Raw genomic sequence first — 27971 nt, forward strand, 5'->3', positions numbered from 1 at the left:
TATATTTGTCTCGCTTATATCAGTATCGTACCATGGCCCAACAAAAAGAATAGGTAGCAAACGTAGTTTACGTATCTTACCAACAAGCGAAGAAAACGGCATAATCAGAGAGAGAAAACTGAAAATTATCAAAACTGCCTAAACAATAGTTTGATGTTTGATTGCAGTTTTTCATTGAATTTGGAGGAAATTGTAATGAACGATTTTTTGTTTTTCATTCAGTTGGCACCTTCAGTCTATACAGTGAATCGATCGGAATTTTATTAAAACAAAGCTTTTCAAATTCGATGCGTATATTTAGCGCTAGGGGGTTATACGGTGCTGATACTCCCTGCTCAGCTGGACGCTTGGTCGCTTCATGAGTAAAGCGTACAGAGAATTGGAGGTTGGCATACGGTTTCTCTTTCGCGCTTATTAAATAACGCTGATTGCTGCCGGTACGCTCGCGTTGTTGCTAGTCCATTTCACTCATTCTTCAACCGTTCTACGGACGCGGCGGGCGTACGAGCGTGTCTTTGCCGAATCGTTCCCCATTATTTTCGTTTATTGTTTTTCTAATTTTTTGTTCAACGTAAATTAAGCGGGATTAGCTAGAAGCAATCGGACGCCATCGTAAAGCACGTGACAGTGTGTGTGTGTGTGTGTGTGCTTCAATGTGATTGTCGATACCTGCATCGTGATAATCCAGAATTCTTAGACGAAATGTACCGAAAATAAGTGAACGAAAATACACTGTAGACTAAATTGCCTGCACAAATGTTTTAGCAATAGAGTTTACTACATACCCGAAAGTGGCAAATTATGCAAAGTGTCCGTATTGTGCGTAGTAACTGCATTTTGTCGACCACAGAACGACAGCAAAACAGTGCACCGCCGCCTCGATCAAGAAACCACCGTTAGCAGCCGTGAAGACATAATAGTCAAGAAAGTCAAGCGAACAGTGACACACACGCGGTGGTAACATAGATTCACGCGTGTTAAAAACAAACCGTCACGTTGGGTGCCGCTTTTGGGCGGTGGTGGCATATATTCATTCAAACCCCGTTAACAGTAAGGCAGTGTAGTAGCAACCGCAGTGGTGCCTGCTGCGATCGCGGTCGTATTTGGTATTTTGTGTGCGCACGGCTAAACTTTGTTCGGTAGTGATGCACAACCAACGTCGTCGGTGTGCTTTGTGTCTGTGTTTGTGATTTGCGCTTGTTAATGGGAGTAATCGAAAATTGCCAGTTTTTTGTTTGTTTGTTCGTACCGAGATCGCTAAACCAACCCACACGATGGGTTGTGTAGGTTCGACTAGGGGGGAAGGGAAGCCTTGTATAATGCAATGAAACAGTGAAAAAAGGTGGAGAGGGAGGTGGGGCTGCACAACATCATAATTGTGTAATTTGTGCACAGTGGCGGAATCGTTCGCTCCTGCTCATTCGCTCTGTCAGTTCCGGCGTTAAACAACTGGTCGTGGTGGTTCCCGGGTGTTGCCCACGACTCGCCCACACCTGCTCATATTTCACCGCGCCATTGTTGTCCAATTGGCATCAATGTGCAATTCCGACGCTCTCTCGGTGTGCGGTCCTTCGACAGCGATCTAGGATGTGGCAGTTTCAAAAGTATCATAATCACTAAACACTGGCAAACTGTGACGCGCAACCGAATCGGAAGGAAGTGAAACCAAACGGTGCCCCGTCGACTGTTTTACACCTTGTCCTGATCGGTTTGGGGGGGGGAGGGGGCAAGCGTGGTGAATAGAAGAGATCGCTCATGATGGAGAGAGTTGATTGTGCGCGCGCTATCTGAGGGTAGTCGTCGGGTGGTAGTGGTAGCAGCTTGAGCATAGAACTTGGGCCACAAAACATCGTCACACAGATACGCGGATCGTGCCAGCTTCGGCCAAAAAACGGTGGCCAAAAATGTACGAATCCGATGCGCAGGCGGAACAGCGGGATGGTCAGTTCTGTCGACTGTGCTTCAACAAGGCGGTAGACCTGTGCCCCTTGTTTCCTGCGCCAAACATTCCGAACAAAGCGCTGCTTCATAAGATATTCGACTGCACCACCATAACGGTAAGTGGCACTCGCTCGCTTCTCCTCCTAGGCAAGTAGTTCAAATGTGGCTGTCTTTGATTGGAATTCCTAGCAGAAGCAGCAGAGAAAAACAACACACGAGCGAGAAAGAGCGAAAGAAAAGCAAGCGAATGAGATTTTATTATTCCAATAATACTTACTGTAAGAAGCAGAAATGTGATCTTTTGAATGCATGTATGCTTTAAATTGCGGAAGGTGGTTACTTAGATTGGCCTACGAACCTATGCATCTTCTCGCTCCTACTCGCCAGATATCGACGATTACCGTAGCTAGTTGGCCATTCTATGTATGAATGTGTACGTGTGGGTGTTGGGTGGGTCGAATGTTTTTTTGTTCTTCCTTTCTTCTACTTCTTTCGTAATAAATACACATGGTGCTGAGGCATGAACTCGTGCGGCTCAGTTTAAGCAGAGCTGGCATTCTCGGGATAAAGGCAGAAAGGATAAAGAAGGCAGGGGTTGCTGAGGGAGGGAACTGAAGTTAGGCCAGGCAGGCACCTAGTAGTACTAGCGAAACAGTGAAGAATCGATAAAGTGTAGAAAGGCCAAGAATGGAATAGATACAAAGGAACATAATGGCAGTAGTGTGGCGGAAACGCAGAGCGCGAGAGCATTCACAATTCCATTATTATTATCGGAGCAGTGACCGGCCCGCGAAAGGGGGTGTAGACATTGTGTGGAGTGGAGTGGTTGCTTGTTGCCTCCCTCAGCCCGCTCCCTTCCTCTGCATAGTTCCTTAGAACGAGCTAAAGATAGTGCAACCACCACGCGGCGGGTGTGCGTGCGTGCGTGCGAAAGAGCCAGCGCACGCCAGATGTGATACGAAGCAGTGTGCGAGCGCAAGGGAGATGGCACGAGAATATGAATAAGGGAAATGGATAATTCAAAGTTTAATTGCCTGACTTGTTGTTTTTTCTTGCTTTCGTAAGAAGAGTAACAGCAATAATAAAACAACACACAAAAACATTCATGCACAGGCGCGCGCACACATACACACACTCACTGGCACACTGGCATATTATAAAAGGCAACTTTCAAGGAAGGCGAGAAATAGCGTACATTCATCCTATACAAGGCAAGTTTAAGCCAGCCGTTTGACTAGTGCAGGGATGGGCAACGACATGTCTGTCTTAGGGGGCAATTTTATGATTGAATGATTGTTACAGTCATTGAAGAGTTTTCAATATCTATGACAATTGTGTTTGTAGTATGCTTTTGGGCTGTTTGCGAAACACACTGCTATAAAATGACTGTGGTACAAGACATGACTATAACCCAGTATGTAGAAAGTAATAAACGTTTGGTTCAAAATAATCTGTTAGTTCATTGATTTGATATTTGAAGGTTTAAGCCTTGAAGACGGATTGATTGAAGAAAAGTTGAAATTTGTAAAAGTTTATTTGAATGTTTTGCGACCATTTTGTGTCAATCCTGAGGAAAATTGTTACTGGTCTTGGCCCAATTGCTTAAGTTAACTTTGGCAGAAGATCATCGAATTTGTTTGTTGTTTGAAGATTTGTTTAGCAATTTTTCATGATATACTCTTTATTGGTATGATACCGAACCTGTTACCTTTTGATACATAAAATAACATTTTTTAAAGGATAAACAATTTATCCCAAACGAGTTGATCATCCCTGGTGCTAGTGGTGTTTCGATGTTTTTGGTATGTTACCCATAGATAGTTCTCATTTCAGGTTTTACGGCATGGGGAAGGAATGAAGGCTGTAGTAGAAGTGGTTTTTATTTTTTGTTTTTCATCATTTTATGAATGCTTCGACGGGTGTGTGTAATTGTGTAAGAATTCCTAAAACCATTCAAAGTCAAAAACCGTTGAAACGACGTTTCGTGGAATAGAAGAGAGAAAAAACAGGCTTAGTAGGAAGCTTTGCCAAACAACGAGGGAAAAAGCTCAACTTTCCGTGTTTGGAATGATCTGTTCTCCCTTTTGATCTGTTGTTTCGGAAGCATGTTTCGTTCGTCTGTCGTCCGTCTTCGCTGTCGCTACGTGGGTTTAATGCTCATTCTTTAAAATTCATTTCGTTAAATTTACGAATCAAGTCAATCCATCGTGTCTCGGCACATGACGAAATTGGGTCTGAAGTTTCCAAATTGTTATATATTTATTCACATTATTGCTGCTCTGGATTGTTGGAGAGGGAGCCCTGGTATTGGGGCGGACGGTGGACTCTTTTCCTTCTACCCCCCCTGGTATGATCATCTTTCTTTTCTCCTTTTGACAATTGAAACCAGAGCGTCAATTGTCGTCGTACGCTTTGCGTTCGTCGTGCTGCGTTCCCGTTTTTACACTATGTTGTGAAAAATATCGCTATATTGTTAGGTCTTTTACCATGCAGTCACAAACCCAGAGCTGCCTGCGTTCGCCTCATCCGAGCTGCCCCTCGGCTCTGTACAGTGCAATAACTGTGAAGAATGTTTTATGCTTTTCACTTGGTTCCAACACATTTAGCAGTGTATGCGTTCGTCCCCCAACTGCACGGGCGTGTTGGTGGGACTGTTGAAGTTCTGTCTCCATTTGCTTTAAAAGGTTCTATCTCTTTACGCTCGTCGCTTAACTAAATCTCGTCCACTACACCACGGCTCCATCACACTTTCAGCATTTATCTTTTCCCATTTTGAGATCGGGGCTGCCGCGGCTGCTAAAGTGCACACTCTGTCAGTCACAGTTAGCGAGGATTGCGTTACCATTCTCTCCATATTTGCTCCATTTGAAAGCGCACGAAGAAAAGCAAATCTAGTATTCTTTAACGACAATCTCTCCATACTTCTCCAAACAACCTCCCACCCCCCTCCTGCCTCCCGCTGTGTCAGTATCTTTTGGTGCCGTTGTGCAACAACCTTTGCCCGTCTGTCCCTAGCGAATGAGCATAAAATCCATCCAATCTAGTAAACTGTCGGTCAACCGGCAACTAAACTTTCGTCTATCACTGTTACTCTGTTCTGCTCTCACTCTCACACACCTTAGTTTTCTCTCTCTCTATCTCTATCTATCTCTCTCTCTCTCTCGCTCCCTTTTACTCTCGATCCCTCTCTCTCTAGCTACCTTCTCTCATCGTGGTATTCGCGCTCCCATTTATTAGTACACAGCGCAAATACAATCATAACGCAAATAGCCCATTTTCATGAAGTTACAAAAGTGTAATTTAGTTTCATGAGTTTTGTAAAACATTTGCCTCAACTCCGCGTTCCGGCTCCCTATGTGAGTGTTTGTGTGTGTTTGTTAACAACGTTCGGCATGCATTTATGTATGTATGTGGAGCGCTTACTTATGAATGCCATGTACAGCATAGGATTTAGTGAACGCAGGAGAGATGGAAGGGATAAGCGGCGGTGGCGTCAGCTAGATACAGTGGGAGTGAGAATGTGTAGGGGGAGAGGTGGGGCGAGGGTGGTCGGTACTAGAGAAAACGGTAACGAGATATGCTATGTTTCCTCTATCTCTCTTCTGTATTAACTTATTTTTGCCTTCTCACCACCTTCCCCAACGCCCCGTGGCGTCCCTTCAACCCATTTGTTGCTGTCATATGCTCCGGTATGGTTTTTTGTTGCTTCGTTAACTTAAATTCTCTCGCTCGTTCTCGCTTGCTCTGTTGGAGTTTGTTTTGTTGCTTTCTCGCTCGCTCTCCCGCTCGCTGGCTGCACGGTGTACTTTAATCGGATAAGCGAAAGAAGTGCTCTCCGTCGAAAGGGCTAAGGGTAATGGAACAGAGAGTGGTCGAGATGGGTGGAAGCGATGTTTGCGCGAGAACGAAACTATGAACTTGGCGATCGGCCGTCCTGCTCTCGCTTTTTTTTTTTTAATTTTGGTATTGAAGCAAAGAAAATGTGCATTTTATAGACGATCATTAATCTTCGTACTTCTACTCTTTTCTTGGCGACTCATGTATTCACGTTCTGCTTTTTCATGCCGTCTTATGCGGTGTGTGTGTGTGCGGTTCGTACTCTACTTCTATTCCCTCCGTGTACTTTTCTTCGTCTCGTGGTATTGAGTTTTACATTCCATCGCGTTTTTCCCATCTTCGAGTTTTATTTTACGTAAATTGAACTTCGTCTTTCGCCTTCGGTGTGTTGTAAAAAAAGATTGTTTTTTCCTTCATTTATAACGATTGTTTTTTATTACTGTGACTCGTTTTTATATGTGTGCTGTTGGTTCATTTAAAATCCTTCGCTCGCTGGCCCCGGAACCTGCACGTCATTCCCTTTGGCTCTATATAGCGCTCTTGCTGGCTGTGCATGTGTTAGTTTAGCTTTAAATAAAAGCAATTTAGACACAAAATTAACAATCTTCCGACCGTTGTCAGTGAAGAGGACAACGACAACGACAACGATGACTGCAACCACGAGTCACAATGTTAGATCATTCTTTACTCTTATCTTGGCTTGTGTATGGGTTTTATGGCACACCATGCTTAGTAGACGAATGAAACGATATCTGAACTTGCCAGGCCCGTATCGTCAGATCCATGATAATAATACACACCAGCACACCAGCATGGGAGGGGTAGAATAAATTGTTTGATTCCATCGGGCAAACATATTCAGGACATTCGATGTTCAAATGTGTTTTATTATGCCCCCCACTCACACTAATACATGCTGCTCTGTTACTGCTTCAAAATCTGATCTCTATCATCTATGCGAGCCCTCCTAGTCCTGTTCCTGCTTCTCCTTCGCTCCGGAAATGATCATCAATTTATTCCGCTAGCAAATAGGAGAAAGGTCAAAGTATGTCAAGATGTGGATTTTCTTTGCGTTGTTGTTGTATTTGCTAAAGCTCGGCCTGAGCCGTTCTATCCCCCGGGAGGAGTACGTTTGTTTGGTGAGAAAGAATCTGTTTCACATTTTTGCAATTCGCTCGCATTTTCTCATTCGATCGCTCGTTCTCTCTTTCTCTCTCTCTCTCTTTCTCTCCCTTTTTCGCCTTTTTTATTCCATGGTGTAAAAGCAGCAAGTGTTGGCAGTCTGGCTGCTGTCTACCGCCTTCGCATCCGCTTTCCAACACCATCGGCAGGTTCTCCACGAAACGAGGGAAATGTGTGACCATGCGATGAGGAAAATCGTGCGATAAGGGGTTTTTTTTAGAAGAAGCAATTATATTCTCGGAACGTTCTTGTGGTACAGTCGTCAACTCGTACGACTTAACAACTATAGCCTATGACTATCTATCAGGCTGTGTAGTACTTTATAAGTCTCGAAAACGCTTGTATAGGCCTGCATATTGTCCGCGTAGGACGTGTAACGCCAAGTAGAAGAAGAATTAAATTCTCATGCAATAATTGTACAAAGGCAAAGATATTTCGAATGTTTTTATTTTTAAATCAAAACAACAACAGAATAGCAATTGAAATTGAAATAAATAAAATTTGACTTCACCCGCAATTTGTTTGTCAAATAACAAATTGATTCGTTTGATAAACGAACTGAAAAGAAGTCTTTTTTAAGTAAGTATAAGAATATTCGAGTTCACACTCTGTGTATCCTGTCTGGGTAAATAGGCTGTCTACATATTTTGTGTAAGATTTGTTCACAAAAACTCAAAAAAGGGCAATGACTTCATTCGTTTAACAAGCAAAGCATGTGAAACAAAAATTTGAAACCCCACACAAGCTAACGTTTTTTACAGCCCTTTAGTTGGGGTGCTATTAAAACAAAAACGGGTTTGTGGTACCCTCAAACGTTTGGTCAATAATGGTTTGAAACAATAACGACAAAAAACCTACAAGATTTTGAAATTAGATACTGTAAGCCGGTCCATTGCGAGGATTATAATTTCATTTTACGACAAAATCACGGACAGGTACAAAATAAATGGATCATTTTTCCTTAAAGATGAAAATGTTTCTCATGGTTTTCTTCGGGTTGCTTCCAGACAGTTACAGGATTCGTTCACCAATTTACCGTTTCTCGCTTAATTTTTAATAAGTCCCTGCATTAAAAAACATTAATAATTCGTGGTCAGAGCTACTCGTGGGAAACACTATTTCGAATGACGAAATGAACACCTAATAAAATAAAAAAATTCATCAAAGGCCTATCATACATAAGTTTTATGAAATTATTAATCTTTGGATTTTGGTACTAGTTATTGCACTTTCTAATTAGTCGATGTATTAGTTTTAAATTTTCTGGCACATATTTCTCAGTCCATCGCCGTTCTTACAGAAATAAATAAAAATCCCTAACCTCTGCTGAGCTGTATGAAAATCGATTTTTGCAACTCTACAGTATTAAACATAGTAAGATAAATAACGAAAAAATATATTAGGCCGTGTATAAAACACTAACTCAATAAAACATTTAAAAACCACATCCAGCGTTAGGTTGGACGGTTGTGTATCAACGTTTGTGCAGCGGCTTTTGATTTGTTTCATTGTGCAAACTAACAACCAACTATATGCTCCACCCAACCCCCTTGCCTCCACCCTGCCACGCCACTCTCCATTAGCATAGATTGTGCGAGTATGTGTGTTTGTGTGTGTGAGTGTATATGGCCCGAATGTGTATGCACGCTAGTGATCTTTTTATGATGCATAATAACACCAAGCACCGTTTTCAGGCTCTATTTCTTCTGGTATCTTCGTTTACGGATTCATTTCCTCTCCTTTACGGCTCCATTTCATCTTTCGATCTGCCTGTTGTTGTGTTTTTTTTGTACACAGCCATTTGAACATTTGAGAGAATATTCTACGCCTTCTGATCCTGCGTGTTGTGTCCTCCTGTCTCCCGTCCCCCAATATGTCCCCCCGCTCCCATACTCTCAACACATAGGTTAAGCTTATTGTGTTTCCTCTCTCAGTGTATTGGTGTATTTGCTGTGGCGGTTGCTGTTGTGTTGTTGCTTCGTTTTTTATTACAACCGCGTGCACCATTGAATTGATTGAATTGATTGGCTCGTTATATTTTTCTGCTCGGTTGTTATGAACTGTTGTGTGTAGTTTCAAATTCCATTTTTGTATATTTTTTTGTTCACTCCAATTGCTCACTCTGTCGCTCACTCTCTCTCTCGCTCACACGGACGGAGGGTATTAGAGGCTGCGCGATTGTATTTGATTTGATCCAAACGTGCGCGGTGCTGCTCCATCATCTTACACCACTCTTCTAATGCTTCCCGCTCCCTCTCTCTCTCTCTGTCCTGCCGTGTGCAATCTTTAGATACGAACGACGCGCGCGCCTCGTCTAGTATACGACTACTACGCCTAGCAGCGCTATCTGTGTTCTGGTGTGTGTTTGCGTGCAAGCAGTCAGCCGCCTCCCTCTCCCCCCTCCACCGCTCCCTACCCCTGCACTCATGTGCCAATGGGGTTGTGTGTGCTCATTTTTGTCTAGTTGAATTTTATTACTAACATCACTACGGTTGGTGTAGTTTTACGTACGTACGTACATTATTTCTGTAGCGGAATTTGCGTCCTCATTTGCCTCTACCCAAGTGCAATAACTAAACTTCTACTACCACCACCATGACCATCATCACCACAACCACCACCACCACATAACCACACAATTGTACTGTTTGGCCGCTACATACTATTACTGTTATTGTTGCTGTTATTGTACTGCTGCTGGGTCGATAAATGGTACTTCTAAAGTTTCATTGCCTTCATCCGCACACCACCCCCAATCCTCGCTCGCTTCCTTCATTCCTTCCTTCTTGCTCACCTCCCTCCACCCTGTGACAAGCCACTCATGTAGACAACTTCTCGTCAATTTCTTTCCGTACTTTGCGAGCTGTTTCATTTAAACAATTTTCGCTCTCCTTCTGCACTTTTGAGTTTCTCATCTCGTTTCATTAATTGTGTATTCCATGCACACACACATCTCACGTACTTTTGCGTTGGAGCAATGCAGCGAACTCTGTAGAGAGGTGGGATGGAGCTGAAGGGGACAGCAAAAAGGGAGCTAAATAGCGAGATAGAGAGCGAGAAAGAGAGATACTGAAGGGCGAGTGAGATGAGGAGTGAGAATCAGGATTGATTTTCTCACCAGTTTTATCTCCCATCTCCTTCTGCGGGCGCGGGTATGTGTCTGTCCTCTCGAGTAAAATCATCAACAACACCAGCAACATCAGCAGCGTATGATCAATATCATAATTGTTGTATGCGGGGCTTTAACAGACTTTCGTCTTTTTTTTATGTCCATGATTATAGTCCCAGCTGAGTGTGTGTAGGAAGCGGCTTAAAAAAGTGGATTGTGAAAAGTTTTATTTTAATGGTGTGTTGCAAACATACATACATACATACATACATACATACATACATACATACATACATACATACATACATACATACATACATACATACATACATACATACATACATACATACATACATACATACATACATACATACATTCATACATACATACATACATATACACTCTATTGGCTGGTGTGGTTCTTTCGATTCACATTTTCCAATTCATGAATTCTGCAGACACAGGGACAGCAGGGAGGGAGGCCAAAGGTGTGGGGAGTGCTTAAGGCAGGCATATGTCAGTGTTGCACAATTACATAATCTACCCTCCCAGAGAGAGAGAGAGAGTGCTGGACAGCGGCGGCTGGAGATTGATCCGATTTATGTCACATCCATCCATCCCACACACCCCTACCTGCCTTCCCGCCTGCCTGACTGCAAGCCCCATTACGCAGGGTTTTCCAAGGATTTTTGATTGTTTTCCAAAAATGTTTGGATGTTTCTAGGAATATTTTTGAAATCAACGCACTCGTTATTGGCTAGTGTCCAAAATTTCTCGAATTTATCTTACGATTTTTTATCGTTTTTTTAATTGATCCCCCGATATAATGGCAGCAGTCCAACTTTTTTTTTTAACAAACGATGAAAATAAATATTTTAGGTAAACAGTCTATAAATAAAGTCGGGAACTATCCATAGAAATCCCCGTCAAACCCTGTAACACACAATCGCGTGGCCATTTGGGCGGGGTAGGCCTGGGTGTGGCGGCCGCGGATGCGGATCAAACTATGAAAAATGCAGGAAGAACACGAGATGAAATGAAATAAACTCTGAGCTCACAATTTTCCAATCCAACATCGAACGAATCTACAAACACAAACGCAAACGGCCTGGTTGCCGTGTTCAATCAATCGATTCGGAATAACATTCGCACAAGAACTCGGTCGGATGTGATGTTCGTGCTGGCTGACTGGCTGGCGAGTTTGGTTTATTTCTTCTCTTGAAGCAACCTCAACTTTTAGCACGAATGAATATCGAAAGCATCGAGAATAGCAGCAATAATGGTACGGACTAATGGTAATAATAATCATAAAACAGACTATCAAGCGCACACCAACAAAAAGGTGTAACACCCTTCCTCACCCACAACACACCCTCCCACAACCACGGCACACGAACGACAGACTACTTCCCACCTCTCGGCTGTTGTCCCTGGATCGGTCTCGGATCAACCGGGAATGATGATGAACCGGCGGGAGCCTAACCGCCTAACCGGCCCAAGGCCCACCACGCGCGGCCACCGCGCGTTCATCGAAAGAATGAACTCGCGACGCCACCGGGTCGACGTTCGTTCGCTCGCTCGCTCACTCACTCTCTTTCGATGGCAAAACAGATAGCAAAACGAAGCCGGGGAGAAGCTTTTTAAAAAACATGGAAATCATAATAAGCCAATGCTGTTCTGTTTGTGTGCGTGTATATTGATGCAGTGATGGAGAGAGGGGGGGGGGGGGGGGGGTTGTTGCGTTGGGCGGTTGGGGAGGAATATTTTAATGTTTTTTCGTTGTTGAATGTTGTTTTACTTGCTTGCTGCTGCTGCTTTGCTGCTGTTGTTGGCTTTGCGTTTGGCAAGAAGTGCTGCGTTGTTTCGCCATTTGTTGTATGTTTGTAGTGTTTTAGTAGGTAGCACGGAAAACCCGAACGGTAGAATACGGTTTTCGAAAGCGACAAAAACACACACAATTATAAAAAAGGTTAAATACAGATAGCGCACAGAAAGAAGGAACAAAAAAACAAGACGAAACAACAAACTACTACAAAACATGAAAATCGAGGCCACGTGGAAAAACAACAAGCTCCTCTCTGTGGCAAACGAAAAACGAATCATAATAATGTGATGGCACAGAAACCCGGAGCACACAAGCGACTAACTCCACAGAAAAAATGGAAGACGACAGGAGGGGGGAGGAGGTTGGGTAGTAGGACATCGCTCATGGGCGGCGGGGCGCCTTCCGGGCCTCAGATGCCGCATCGAATTTCCTCGTCCATTTCCACGCGCGAGCGCCGCCGCATCCATTTCGCACGCAATTCTTCGGCGTATGAGAAATGATGAAATATTGCTCATTTTTATTATGCACGGAAATTCGAGACATTGACTGCGCTGTGCTGAGGATCCAGTGGTTCTGGTTTGGGGGGTTATTTTCCATTTGACTTTTCCTCCGTCATCTCGTACTGACTGCAGCGACGGGGCATGTTGCCAGGATGGTGATCTTAGCCTTTTGTTTTTGCTAAATTATATTTACCTTCTTTCTTTTGAGCTTCACTTTTCCCTGCTTTTCTGTTCGAAAATGGTCGACTTGCGATGAAATTGGATGAAATGTTTTATTATAGTTATTAAATGATTTTTTTTTAATTTTGGATGTCCTATCACGATCATAAAATGAAGAGGTTTTAGGATGATTCAATGATTATTTATTTATTTATTTATTTATTAATAAGGTATTGAGCCTTCATGGCATACATACACAATTACAACTAATGTCTTATACACTATGGGTTCTTTAAATTAGACGTAATGCAGCCTCGTATGACATTTGTACATTTCGGGACACTAAAGGACAAGTTAATAAAATTTGAATATAAATTAAAATTCTTAGACATCAATAAAAACGGATCCCTAGCACAGAAAAGACGATAACGAAAATCAGTAATTAAAAATTGTCGAGTTCTTAAAGGCCTAACAGGGACATGACAAATTACATTACTTAGCAATAGGGGTGCATCGATTGTTCTAGTTAACAGTTTAAACATAAACATTCTTTGGACAACCATTCTTCTTTTTTCAAGAGTTTCAAGCCCTAACAACTGATGGTATTCGAAAGCGACAAAAACACACACACTTTGGACAAAAACTGGGTAATTTTGGATGATTAACAAAATCGATTTGTTTCCCTGCGTGTCCGATTAATGTCCTATCGCCGTTAGTAGTAGATGTTTTTCATAAATATTGGCTGTTTTAAAAAAAATCAAACTCTAAAGTGAAAAACTAAAAACTACAAAAACCTTGCATCGTAGTACTTACGCTGTATAACGAAAATACGGCTACGAAAGGTGTAAAAAACAACGCAAAGAACGTTTGCGAAACTTATGTCTACCTACTTTGAAAACAAGGTCTGAAATTCGAGACAAATTCGAGAAATTCGAGATTGCCCCATGAACGCGGGGAAAGCCTTTGTCAAAAATGGTATACAGCAGCGGTTTTCTTCTGAAGGGGAAATTCCCACCCAGGAGGGAATTTCGATGTTCTTTTGGGGTGATATTTTTGTTGTTGTAAAATATAATGTGTCATTACTTGAGCATTACTTCTAATAACTTCAAAATCAAGCAGTTCGTCAATTTTTGTTTAACATATCATTATTTCTATCAATTTGTGACTGCTCCGCGTAAAAAGAAACTCTTTTTGTTCTCTCTGTCAAATGTTACGTTTTTCTGCAAATAATAGTTGGTTTTGTGTGTTTTACTTAAAAACTAATTTCGGAAATTAATTTACATAACTGTAAATTGCTGTTATGTTATCATCACAAAATGTATAACCAAAACCAAATTAAACATCTTCAACACACTTAGGTGGTACAAATATATTTTAAAAAATTCACATTAAATATGTTAAAACTTCTTATTTTTTAAATACCATTTGAGAAAAAAACGTGTTTGTTAACAAGCAGTTAATAATTACTTGACCGACCTTTTCAAGCAACAGGCTAATACCATGACGTTTGTTATTATTTTTGAAGCATAACAAACATGATTGTAAAGGGGAAGTTACATATATTTGCAATAACATTGCGTTTGTGTTTTGCTGAACTTAAATTTTTATAATAAAAACATTCCGATTGTGAACTTTTTTTTTCTTAATTATGTGTGTTAGTGTGGGTAAGTGTGTGTGTATGGTCATGGAGTTCTTTTTGTTTTATTTGTTTTTGTTTGTCAGTGTATCTTTTGTTGCGATTCAAAAGGTTAAAAGTGGTGATAGGTGTAAAGTTGTGTGGCAGGGTTTTTTGTTGTTGTTGAAGGTTTTATTTAATGCAAAACTGGAAACAATACAATAAAAATATACAATAAATTGGCATTCCAGGTGAACATGGAAGTGATGGGGAGGTCCGCAAAAAGAGAGAAAGAAGATTTGTGTGTAAGAGAGAACGAGAGGCAATGTAGCACAGTAATAAAATGCGATTGTGTTGGATTTAACGTTTGCAGAGGAGCAAAGCGCAAACAGCACAGACACACATTTGTGTGATACTGCCTGTACACAATATAAGTACACAAAACTACGCACCGAGCGAAGAAACATAACGCCATGAAATAGCGCAGTAACGAGCAGTAAAAGGAAAAAGCGAAATTAGGATCAGGGGCAGGGAAAGGGGAGAAAGAAAATGCAAATCAACATACCAGTCGCAATGCAACATCTCCATATAGTGGTCGACGTGGAAGCGAGCAAGATGTGTGTGTGTGTGTGCCTGTAGTCACTTCTTGAAGCTGTGTAAGGTTAATAGCTGCTGCTAGCTCTGCTGGACTAGAATATCTTGTTTTGCCCATCGGGGTTTGTCAACGTTGAATACATACATCTTTTAACAGAGCTTCTCAATGCTTGGCGAATCTCGCTTAGAAGCGATAGAGAATTAGACCAGAACACATCACATTCTAGAATCCCCAATCGTATGCCGATACAATGAACCCCTTGGGGCAATTTAAATCCTGTTCATTTCGTTTGAAAACCCCTGATTGGCTGCAAACTTCCAGCAAGTAGCCACAATTGGACGTGACTTAGCATTTTGCATCAGTAATCGTAGTATGCGCTGCTAACGACGTCAGAGTCGTTCGGGGGTTGGTTGGTTGGCCGGGTCGGGTGCGATGGTAAAACTGCGCAAGAAAAGCTGCAACTTTTTACCAACCCGTGTCCCCCATCGGGACTGGTTTTGTGTGTAGTTGGGTTCTATCATAATTGTTTTCAATTCCTCTCTTCAGTGTAGTTATGGTAAATAACTATCTTTCTTTTTGTTCCATGTTGGGTGTGTAGGGGGGAGGGGGGGGGGGATTCCCTGCGCCAGGCCGTCGGAGCAAATGGCCTGAGAATTGAAAAACATACCCGAGACCACCACCAGACGTTGTGCAATGCCCGCGAGCCAAAGCATGTTTCTGAAGAAAGATTGCGCGACCACCAATGGTTGGGGTTTTTGTGGTAGTAAAATAATACACGGTTATTATTTTTTTAAACTTACTTCACGGAATATGTCGGCCTAGCAGTGAGCATCATGTTGTACGGAAAAGGGTTAAGAAAATGAAAAATTACTTACATTCAAAAGTGTGTGCGAAAGAAACAGAAAAAAAACAATCTTGAAACCGCTAATGAGTTAAAAAGTTCAAAAACAAAACAACAAGTATAATTTATCTGTTCCATAAAACTTTTACGCTCCTTTACAATACAGCGTGTGGCGGAATTTACGATTTCAATGGAAATTTAAACACGTTTGCTTACACCAAAACACACCAAACACCAAATGCGCTAAAGCAACGAATGAAAAGGCCATCAGGGAATGCCACATTTATGTTTCAAACTTAATACGATTGACCTTGTATCATGCGGCATGTGATATGTTATGCAAATTTAACTCGGAATTGACGTCACTATCTTACAAAAGTGGCTCTCTCTCTCTCTCCTTCTCCTTTCGACCCTAATTTAGATAGAAATGCACTTTTGTATTGGGTTGTTTTTGTACTTTCCAGTAGAGACGGTTAAAACCCCGTGACTCAAGCGTGGATAGTAGAATGTTATTTATTAATTTCATCATTTCCAATTCACCAATTCACTAATATATTGCTATTATTTTTTTCTTTACGTTTTTTGTACAATTTATGGATAGAATCTTTAAACTAACTTAATTAAATAATTAAATAAACCCGAACACAACCCGAAATGCAGGGCTCAAGTATACGTCCACGAACGGGATAGGATGAAATGGTAGAGTTGTGATCACAGCCTTTTAGGCCACAATAGTTACTATCCGGGATATTCAACGTAAGCAGATCTTCGTTAAAGAACAGGATTTGATCTTGTATCGAAAAAAATCTAGAACAATTATCACCAACGGGAACAGAAACAGATACAAAATGGATACAAGATCAACGATCCCAAACCACACCTGTGAATCGGAGCTGCAAGAATAGCTCCAACATGTATATTTCAAGCACAAATTAACTAGTTTTGTAAAGCTGTGCAAATCAACATCAACTGTATATGGTTACAATCTTTAATATGGACTGCGCCACAGAGCTGTTGTTGATTGCATTATCAGAAGAACAGAGATTTTTCACACACCTCCTGCCTAGTTCTCACATTAAACGCTTACCGTTCCTCTTAACGCATATACGAAGTTATTGCAAAATGCTGTATGGGCATACAATTGCTCTTTTTATTGATTTTTGCCATTGCTCCCACCTTACCGCCAGCGTACAAAACCGTTTGGCCGTTAAAAAATGTATATGTGTGTTTGTCCTTTGTTTTTTGGTTGTAAAAAAAGTACAATACACAAACATTTTGAAAAAAAAACATCAATACATCGATCGAACGATGGGGGTCGACGAGGACGCCAATATGCCAAATATGTTCTGAAGCAACGATAAAAAAAGGAAACCACATGCGCGCTTTGTCTGTCGGGGTCGATTAACAATGTTATTACATACGCCACCAACTTCAACACAAATACATTCATTTCCTGTGATGATCGATGGGTGTGTGTGTGTGTGTGTGGTGTTGTGAAGAAACAGATTTAAAAGATTATATTGCATTGTACTCCTCATCTTTGTGCCGTTCTTTCATATCATGTGACTCTCTTTTTCGCACATTTTATGTATTAAAAGTACAGTAAGACGGATATCTACATTGCTCCTCGGCAGCCCTGTACAGAAAAAAACACACACAGAAAAAGACATGTGAAACGTAAAACGAACGTTCGATGCTCGGTTTACGTTTGCACAATTAGTGTAATTAGATGAGCCACCCGGGAAAATAATACAGCAAAACTGCACAGAAACAACAACAGTAGTAGCAGCAACAGCAGCAACAACAACAGCCACCACCGTGGTTGCATTCATCCCATTAATTTGCATTGGTTAGAGCGCAACATAATAATAATAATAATAATAAAAATGCGATGCGAGGTGACAGGGGGTGGGGAGGGGAGGGGGTGGTTTTGCAACACAGCAGGAAGAAACATAAAGTTAGTCAACCGTGTGTGTGTGTGTGTGTTGTTGTGTATGCGTATGCTCTGAAGTAATACCGTTTCCTTTTCGAACACGATGATGATGATGGTACATGATACACGTTGCAACAGTTTTCCGTCGAGCGGCGGTTTTCCGAGTTACAGATAGAGATGTATTAAATTCTTGTTACGCACTCTCACAGGGGGGGGGGGGGTTAGCACGCAAACACACAGTACCACGGTGGTGAGGTGTATCGGCAGGGCGAGTGAGTGTGCAGGAAAAGGGCAGGTTTGATTTAAAATCGATATGTCAATATTTAAATAAAGAATTCATCGTTACGCAATCGCGCAAGCCAACCGACCGTCCGACCGACCGCCAGACAGAACTGGCTTGATATGTTCGAACCATATATCCCTTCTTCTTCTTCTTCATCTTCATCTTCTTCAGCTCATTGCCAACAGGTTAACACACTTATCATGGCAGCACCATACGAGGGCACACTTTTTAATGTGTGACGAGTCGTTTTCAAAAACTCAAACACACACACAGCCACACAACCACACAAACCCTAAAAAAATGTGGTACACTTTTTGCCCGTCCCTTTTGTATTGTTATTGTTCCCACATCCATCACTGGCAGTGTCGCTGATAGACGACCCCGAAAGGCAAGTTAAGCGCTCACTCCCAAACGGCAACGGCAGCGCCGGGATGGATTCCCTTATCTTTCGGGGGGAATGAAAACCTTCCAATATCGTCGCATCGTTGTCGTTGTCGTCGCCGTCGTCTCAGTTTCCTACACCGTCATGTTCTTGCTGAAAGTAGTCGTAGGCCTAGCTCGATTCTGAATTGACAATCTGTAAAAGGCGAACACTCCAAATTTATCGCCCTGCTGTTTTTTTCTTTGGTTGGCACACCCGGACGCTACCCCACCCTGCGGTTGGTGAACCGCAGCTTATGTGTTTGTGTGGTGTATATGCACTGTTTTGCTCGGTGGTGTGGTGTTTAGTAACCATTTTTATCTCTATGCAAACGAATTGAAAAATGCCACAATTGTGGTGAGAACATAAAATCGCGGTAGAATGAGACAACATACACATTTCTTATAATATATCGTTTTCTTCTCTTCTTCTTCTTCTTCTTCTTCTCCTTCTTCTTTCATTTCATGCTCGCTCCTCTCTTCGCGGGTGTGAATTGAACCTCCAACCGTTGCTGACTCACGTGACCGAACACGAATGATCCCCGCCGGCATGATGGTGGCGATGCTGCGCGCAACGGTGGAACTGCAGCTAAGCGTACGCGATGATCATGATGCAAACATATGCGCCAACTGTATCCTCAGCATCGAGGCCTTCTTCAAGTACAAAGCCCAGTGCGTGCAGAACGATCGCTTGCTGCGCAAGAAGCGGGTCAGTTTCTTCGCTGAGCTCGGGCTAGCGGCCGATTCCGGTGACGGGATCGTCGGAGCGAACGATCTTTCGTACCAGTCGGCGGCGGCGGCAGCACCGGAGCTGTCTAGCAAGCGGCGTCGATTGTCACGCAATGGAGACGGTGGAGAACTAGGCAATGAGGAGGAGGAGGAGGAGGACGAGCTATCGACGGACCGTAAACGACACCGAACCGGGGGCCTTCCGGATGGCGATGATGATGACAGCAGTGGGAGTATAAAGAAGCCCTACTATGGTGACGCTCACGGGGAAGGTGCAGCAAAGGTGGAGAACGATGGCGAGGAAGCTGACCTGGGACCGTATCAAATTAAGCAGGAAGCTATCGATCCGGACCGAGATGGGGAGGAGGAAAACCGCAATCAGCAGCAGCAGCAGCAGCAGCATCTCGAGGATGAAGACGACGATGAGGAAGAGTACTTCAATCCGAACCAATTCCTTGCCCAGGAGACACAAATCGACGAAGAGGACGAGATCGGCGAGGATGCAGACAATGACGTCAGTTCCGATGGCGATGGGCAGCAGTTTGTCGTTGCGAATGGTGCCGAGAGTGGTGATGGGGGTGGTGCTGGTGGGTCGGCGACTGAACAACACCAGCCGCCCCAGCTGTTCGAGCGTGGTTGGAAGACGACGGAATTCTCCCCGCAGCCCGGTTCGTCCGGACTGAAAACGCTCAAAATAACCGACTACTCCAATGTTACGGGGAAGCGCGGACGTCCGCAGCGTTTCGTTACGGAGATGCTATCGATGGCAGCGGCGGCGGCAGCGGCCGCGTCCGGTGGAAGCGGTGGTGGTGGTGGTGGTGGTGTTGGTGGTAACACCTTTTTGCCGTACCATCCCGGAGACGCAATGTACCAGCAGTGGCAACGGCTGAAAGGGTTGGCCAATGCGCGACTGCAGGCCGACGGACGGGTGCCACTGGCGCTCGCAAACCCTCCGCACGGCCGCACGACAACGCGCGTTCTCGGCGGTGTGATCGAACCCACGAAAAAGGTGCAAAAGTTTCTGGACGATGGACTGCGGGAGCTGATCTACAATGCCGGTGCGCCAAACCCGCACTTCGCTCGGGTATGTAGACGGTACCGTGAGGAGTGGAAAGCTTTCCCAGCTTGTAGGAACGCTTTCATTACCGTTTAATTTCGTTTCGTTTTAGGACGGAGGCTCGACGGATTTCAAGGTCGTGAAGGCACGCTTCAACTCGTACAACATCATCTTCGACGACAATCGGTTCCTGCGGCGCAACAAATCCGTCAGCGGGCTGCCCAAGTGGTACTGGGCATGCAGTGTGACCGGCTGTCCGGTGAAGATATGCAGCTACGCCGGGCGACTGTTCCGCACGAACGAGCTGTCCCATACGCACCCGCCGACGGAACCGGACGCGGACAGCAAGTACGAAACGATACAGCCCGACCCGGTCGAGGCGGAACAGTTGCAGCGCCAGCTGCTGCATCAGCAACAGCAGCAGCACGCAATGCAGCAGCAACGGCTCGTGCGCCAGCAGCAGCAGCAGCAACTCCTGCGCCAACGTCAGGTGGAGCTTGCGCAGCGCCGTGTTGCGGCAGCGGCAGCGCTGATGGCGGCGGCGGCTGCCAACTCGTCCCGCAACGATTCCACCGAGCTGGAGCGCTCGATGCACGGGCTGGATAGCAGCAATAGCAACAGCAGCAGCAGCCACAACAACAACGGCAGCATGGCCGAACAGAACGATCCGCGCAGAAACTACGAGCTGCGAATGGCGGACGATGGTTCGGAGCTGCTGTTGTACGCTGGACACACCCATGGACTGATTATGACGCGCAAGGATGGCGTGCGGGTGTACCGGTGCACGAGCATTGTCGGTGGCGAGGAGCAGGCATCGGGCGAGGCAGGCCGTCCGTGTACGGATACCGTGTTCCTGCACTCGAACGGCTGCATCGCCAAGGTGTGCAAGGAGGAAAACGTGGACTACGGCATGGAGTTCCCGGTGGACGGGGGCGCTGCTGATCGGTACAGGACGGCGGGCGGAAGTGTAGCGGAAGGCGGGGAGGAGGACAAGCGTCGCCGGCCGCAGAAGATTATCGTGTACGAGGGCTACCGGTACAAGTACTGCCATGCACGGCCCGAGGGCAGCTTCTACTGGCGCTGCGTGCTGCGTCACGATAAGGACTGCCTGGCGTCGATACAGACCAAGCGCAACCTCGAGTTTCTCAACGTGAACGATCAACCGCACAACCACGAGCCGCCGGATCCGTCCGAACCGCACGAGAACGCGATGCTGTGCGAGATTCGACTGCCGGCCAAGGGTGAAGCGACGGAAGGGTCGACCGATTTCAAGCTGGTCAAGAGTGGCCAGAAGCGAGAGTTCCTCATCTACAAGGGCTATCGGTATTACTTCCAGTACGAGTCGAAGAACGGGCGACGGTCGTACCGGTGCACGATGTTTAAAAACTGTCCCGCTGGAGCGTTTCTGCTGCCGAACAGTACGATCCAGGAGGCGAAGAACTTTATCCACACGCACCCACCGGTGGAGGATATGGACAAGTACATCACCAAGGACAGCTTGATAACGAGCCCGATCAAACTGCCGGACGGTGCGACCGAGGGTGGAAAGCGGGGCGTTGAGTCAGGAGGCCACGGTGAGCGGGCCCCAATAGAGCCGTTGAGCAAAGACCCAGAGGTAGCGCGCCGGAACGGGTACCGCATCATCAAGAACTACAAGAACAAGGAAATCATGATCTACCTCGGGTGGCGTTACTTCGAGGACTACAAAAAGAAGAGCGGCGGCCAGGTGTGGCGCTGCTCGTCGCATCGTTTGTGCCGCGGCTCGGTGCACCTCTTCCCGGACGGTTCAATCAATTTTGCCAAGCTGGTCGATCACAACCACTCGCCACCGAAGAAGATCATCAGCCACTCGTCCATCGATGGGGGCGAGTACACGAAAGCCATGCTTGATGTGTCCTCCTCCCTCGACTACTCGCTTGACGGGACGGGCGACTCGATGCTGCTGACCGGTGGTGGAACGTACCACCGTTACATAACGCACCAGGGCCATCGGTTCCGGTTCGCAACCCGCAAACGCGAAGGCACCATCTATTGGCGGTGCGCGATGCGCCTCGAAACCAAGTGCCCGGTGTCGTTCCACACGAAGGAGGACACGTACGAGCTGGTCAGTACGCGGAACCACGAGCACAACCATCCCATACCGACCGTATGGCCGGAGGTGGCCGGCGGGCAGATTGACGACGAGCTGCCCCAGGTCCGGATGCCCGCCGAGCAAGTGGGCACGACGGATTTCATCCTGACCAAGAACTCCAAGGGCCGAGATCTGGTGCTTTACCGCAGCGGGCGCTTCTATTTGGACTACTCGCGAAAGGATGGCAGGATTGTGTTTCGCTGCTCGGCCGTGTCCGGATGCCGGGCGACTGTGCTGCTGCTGCCCAACAAGACGCTACAGGTGCCGGAAGACTTTAGCCACAATCATCCCACCGCGGACGGTTGGGAGGCGGGAGAGGCGCCATCGCTGGACGCCAAATCGGTCGGACAGTTAATGACGGAACCGATCGAGTTAAAGTCCGACGATGACGAGGAAGAAGGCGCAACGCCCACCGATCTGATCGCTGACCGGGGGGCGAGAGTGTCGGGCGGCGCCGGACCGGAATCGATGCTGCCCAAAATCATTCTTTACGACGGGTTTCAATTCCGCTTCATATCGCGCCATCCCACGGAGCAGAGTGCGTTCTTCCGATGCTTTAACTTTGATGCAAAGAAAAACCAGTGCCACGCCTCGCTCTACACCGACCTGAACGGCGTCGTGATCCAATCTAATCAGCAGCCGCACAATCACGACCAGAGCGACTACCTAATGGGGCCGGATAAATATCATCCCCGTTCGCTACAGCATCGGCCCGATCAGTCAGCCTTATTAATAACTGCACCGCCTACTGGGGACGAGCTGCGCGGAACACGTGATTACAAGATCGTAAAAAATTGGAAAAATCGTGACGTGCTCGTGTTTCAAAACTGCCGCTACTTCCTGCACTACGTCCGCAAGGATGGGCGCAAGGTGTGGCGCTGTTCCGCGATCCGTAGCTGCCACGCGGCCGTCTATCTAAACGCCGACGGGACGGTCGATCAGTTCCGCGGGCAGCATGTGCACGAGATACGGCCGGAAGGGGAGCCGCGACGGCGCCGTCGCAGGAAAAAGTCCGAACTGGTGCCGTTTTCGTACGGTGTCGGTGTCGGGCCCGGCGTCGGCGCCAGTATCTTCGCAAACGGGATGCTTGCCAATGCTGCCGAGTTGATGGCGCGCGGTATGAATGGTGCGTCGATGCTTAATGGGGGTGCGATCGGTGGCATCACCCCACACGGCGGCGCCCTTGTCGCAAACGGATCGATGAACGGTGGCCACAATGGGACGAACGAGTGGATCGATTACAGTGACTACGCTATGCAGATGAGCGGTTCGCCGAATGACACAGTCAGCAGTGCAGCGCGCGGCAGTGAAGAAACCCATTCCCTCTGGGATCAGCACCATCCTGAGGATGGTGGTGGTGGTGGGCGTGGTACAAATGGAGGGGAAGGATTTGATCTTAGCTACCATTCGGTGTTTGGCAGCCAGGAAAACTTCAACACGTACGCCGTCCATGCGCTCGCCCAGCATCACCTGCAGCAGCAGCAGCAGCAGCGATCGGCCGCCACCTTGCAGCAGCAAATACAGCACCATCAGCAGCTGCTGCTGAACGGTGCCGGTGGACAGTTGCAGTTGCATCGACGACACAATGGCGCACCGCAGCCGCCGGACAGCAGCGATGCAGAAGAGTGCGAACTGTCCGGCGATGCCAGCGGTGACGAAATTCCCCTGATCGACATCACGCCAGAGGTAAAGATAGAGGGAGACGACGAACTATGATCGTGCCGCTAGATGAAGCAATCGGTAGTAAAGACGATGCTTTGTTCCTTTTTTTTTCGTTTCAACGGTTGCGACTTTCAATGTTCGAAAAATCTTCAGTTAGAGCACAGTCGCTAACAAGTTTTGAAACAAAACAACAGTTAACGCTACGACACGTATACGCGCAGATAGGAGAGGAAAGAGGTTCCATTTCCTCGTTTGGATTGCCAAGAAGAAGGTGGGAAGGGTAGGGTAAGGGAAGGCGGGACACTCGAGCTCGGTTCTAGAATATTATTTCACAAACTCGGCCATTTGTTGTATTTTGAAATTATTCATAACTGAAATTATCTTTCATTCCTTGTGTGAAACCAGTCAAAATTAGTTACAAAATTAGTTCTTACGTGTTTAAGGTGAGGATGTGCCGTCTTCTTGGAAGATGCTGATCTTCTTAGTATATTAAAAAAGGAAGAGAACATATAGTAAAGACGAAAACAAAAGGAAAAGATACAGAGATGAGTTTGGATGTTGGAACTTGTGACGTTATTTTATCTATTTACATTCGGTTAAAGTTAAAAGAGAAGGAGTTAAATGTCTCTGGGATGGAAGAGCGAGATGATGAGTAAAATAGGCAGACGACGTTAATATCGCTGTTTGTATGCTTATAATATTCAAATGTACTGCTCCCCCATCTCTCTGCACGCTTATCGGGGTGTGTGTGTGTATCGTTGGGCCGCAAGCAGGCACGGAAAACAGACGATCATCGGTCCGCCCAGACGCGTTAATGAAGCCTAGACACACGCAAAGGAAGGCACAGAAAGAGGTGCTGCTAGCCATGATCGATTTCTAGCACCGTTCAAGGCTTTCAGCATATTGGTATCGCGCGGCCCCAAAAACCTGTTTGATTTTGATGCTGCGGTTAAAAAACAAAACCCAAACACAACCGCGCGTGCGGCGGCCAACTGTTTATGAACCGTCGTCTGTGTTTTCGTCGTCTGGCCCCGGTCTAGCATAAATTATAGCGTCGCGTCATCTTAGACCCGATTGGTATAGGTTTTTAGCAAATCAAAACAATTCCCACTAGACTGAAGCCGGAACTTTTGCTGGAAAGCACCCGACCGGGGTTGTGTTTTGCAGGGGACCGTTCTAATTATTTTTTTTTTAATTTTGTATTTTTGTAAGCGTAGAATAGGAATAGTACTAAATTTAGCAAAGCTCTCCCGAAGGAAGGTTATAGAAAAGTATCAAACTATTTGAATGTTTGCGTTTGAGAAGGTAAATGAAATTTACATATAATATGTTATTATGTTATGTTATGCAATACAAAATATGAAAAGACACAATAATTCCAATTTGGGAAAAAAGCAAACAGTAAGACATTGTTAAATAATGCCCATTCGATGCCGAGAGACTATTAGAACGGATGAAAACACTAGCAAAGAACATGGTAAGAACTAGAACAAACTTGTATATAGTAGTAAAACATAAAAGCGCAAAGCAAGCAAAAAGAACAAGAACAGGAACAAAACAAAACAAAACAAATGTTATTAATATATGCAGCACCTGGATGGATGGACGGATCCGCCATTATTGTTTCGCTAGAAATGTTTTAATTCCACCATTGTTACTAAAATAAGCCTTTGTTTTTTTGGTTCAATTTAATACTGACTGGCAAAAGCTCTACCACGAACAAATAAATGTATGTTCCTTTTGTATTTCACACACCACAACTTGAACGAGGAATGGTTAGAAAATGAGGCTATCAACACACGTTAATGGGGGGAAGAAAGTAGTTGAGGTATTAAAAATTTACTGTAAGAGTACTGTTTTCTTCCAGAAACAAAAAAAAAATCCTTTTTTTAGATTTAGTAGAGTTTTCCCAGTTGAAGAAATGAAAACACTAGGAAAAGAAAAGTTGTGTTAGTCCGAACAACACAACCACGACACAACAACCGTTGAATGTGTTTGTGCTTATTTTGTTGTTTTTATTGTTTTTAAGTTTAAATTTTGTACATGATAGACCCGATTTTCCATACACATAGAGAGAGCAGAAACACACAGTGGTAAAAGATGCCTCGTGTATAGAGAGTAAAGCAGTTAGAGAGCGTTGCATCATTTAGTAACATTACGTAGTAGTAGTAGTAGTAGTAGTAGTTTAATGGAAAGAGGTATAGCAAAACTATATTACTAGATGCATAAACACACACTCACATACCAGTTCCGAGATGGAAAATTACACCCCACTTTTGCAAAATCACTATGAGACGTAGTACGTACAACTCACTCTTCCATTAACTTCAAGTAGAGTAGTTCGCCCAAACATACTCCAATGGTGCGCGTACAGGCGCCACATGAACCTGTATACTCAACAACAACAACAACTCACTCAACTCGTAACCGCGCACTGATAAACTATGGCACCGTTGGGTAAAGCCTCTTCTCAACACACGACGCTTGAACCGCAATAGTACACAGAAACAATATACATTCGATAAGAAATGGATGGATTTTGTTGTTAACAAATACACACCAACATAACAGTATAGAAATAGATATATATCAATACGATAGAAACCACATCAGTGGAGAAAGCAAAATGACAGAAACAATAGTAGTAAATGAAATTGAATACACCAATACGAAGGAACTCCTCGTGCTCGTGGAAGGATAATAAACACTTCTAACCATAACACAGCACTATGAAAATGGTAAAGCACCGGTTCCAGTTAGGAAGGAAGGTAGTGTCCTCGAAAGCGGAAATAACAATAATTAAAAAAAACAGACCCGCCCGGTATTATGGATGAGAAATCCAATCACAGTTAGGCAAACATTGAATGAGAGCCAGAAAAATACTAAATAAATGGTATTTATTTAAAAAGATTGTCTTGTTTGTTCGATTGATACAAGAAAGAAAATGAATCAAAAATATGTTAAAATATGCGGAAGATGGTCTGTTTTCAATTCACCTTTCGATGCTATTGTTCATATGCGTTTGATGGTTTATTTTGTTCTTTTTAAATCTCTCTCTCTCTTGTTGGCCTGCTCCCGATAGTGCACGTCGATATGACATGCCCCGGTCAACAATCATTCTCTAGGATGCTCGGTCCACGACTGCAGCCTCCCATCCATGCAGACACCCGATCTCCGACAGCTTCACCTGATCCAGCCATCGAGTTCGCTGTGCTCCCCTGCGCCTTATGCCGAACTGGGGATCGCTGTCGAACACCTTCTTGGTGGGGCATGAGTACGGCATCCTTATGACATGTCCCAGCCATCGTATCCTGCTAGCCTTGGCAACTATCAGGATGCTCGGTGCGCCGTAAAGCTCAGCAAGCTCGTGGTTCATCCTTCTCCTCCACGCTCCATGCTCGAACACACCGCCAGAGATGGTCCGGAGGATGCGTCGCTCAAACACGCCCAGAGCGTTTGCATCCTCCGCTCGAAAGATCCAGGATTCGTGTCCATAGAGGACCACCGGGCGAATCAATGTGCGATATATCTCACATTTCGTGCGGGCTCGAAGTCTTCTCGATTTCAGCAGTCGAAGTCGATTCCACAGTATGCACGATTCCCCTACACAATGCGTCTCCGGATTTCGCTGCTGATATTGTTGTCCGAAGAAACGACCGTCCCGAGATAGCAAAACTCCTTTACTACCTCGAGATTGTCCGCGTCAACTAATACACTGCTTCCCAGACGGTTTGAGTCTCCGGCAAGCAGGTACTTCGTCTTCATGGGGTACTTCGACGACTCACACATCTTCGATGTTGTCCTGCCGATGATGTCGATGTCATCCGCGTGGCGCTCTCGGCACTTCTGGAGGATCTGCCGTAGAGTTAAAATGTGGATCTGCCGTATAGTGACAATTTTGTAACAAAGGCTAGTCTGCAGGACAGGATCTGGGACAGGATCTTGTAGACGGCAGTAAGGACTGTGATGGCTCGAAAGTTCGAGCAGTCCAGCCTGTCGCCCTTTTTGTAGACTGGGTGAATAACACCCAGCTTCCACTCCTCCGATAGTTCCTCCTGCTTAGCGATTTTCACGATCAGCCGATGCATTTCGACGATAAGCCTCTCCGGCTCCATATACAAGAGCTCGGCCGCAAGTCCATCACTGCCAGCA

The 27971-nt window shown here is 45.1% G+C and overlaps 1 protein-coding gene across 1 annotated transcript; it reads left to right on the forward strand.

Moving 5' to 3' along the window:
- Positions 1 to 686: 686 nt before the first annotated feature.
- Positions 687 to 26727, forward strand: LOC121603631. The gene is made up of 3 exons (XM_041932656.1): positions 687 to 2057; positions 18830 to 20053; positions 20139 to 26727. Exons 1-3 carry the CDS (start codon positions 1905 to 1907, stop codon positions 23871 to 23873), a joined length of 5112 nt encoding a protein of 1703 aa, XP_041788590.1. The 5' UTR covers positions 687 to 1904; the 3' UTR covers positions 23874 to 26727.
- Positions 26728 to 27971: the final 1244 nt, after the last annotated feature.

This window comes from Anopheles merus, chromosome 2R, assembly GCF_017562075.2.
Source record: "Anopheles merus strain MAF chromosome 2R, AmerM5.1, whole genome shotgun sequence".
In the NCBI taxonomy this organism is placed as follows: domain Eukaryota; kingdom Metazoa; phylum Arthropoda; class Insecta; order Diptera; family Culicidae; genus Anopheles; species Anopheles merus.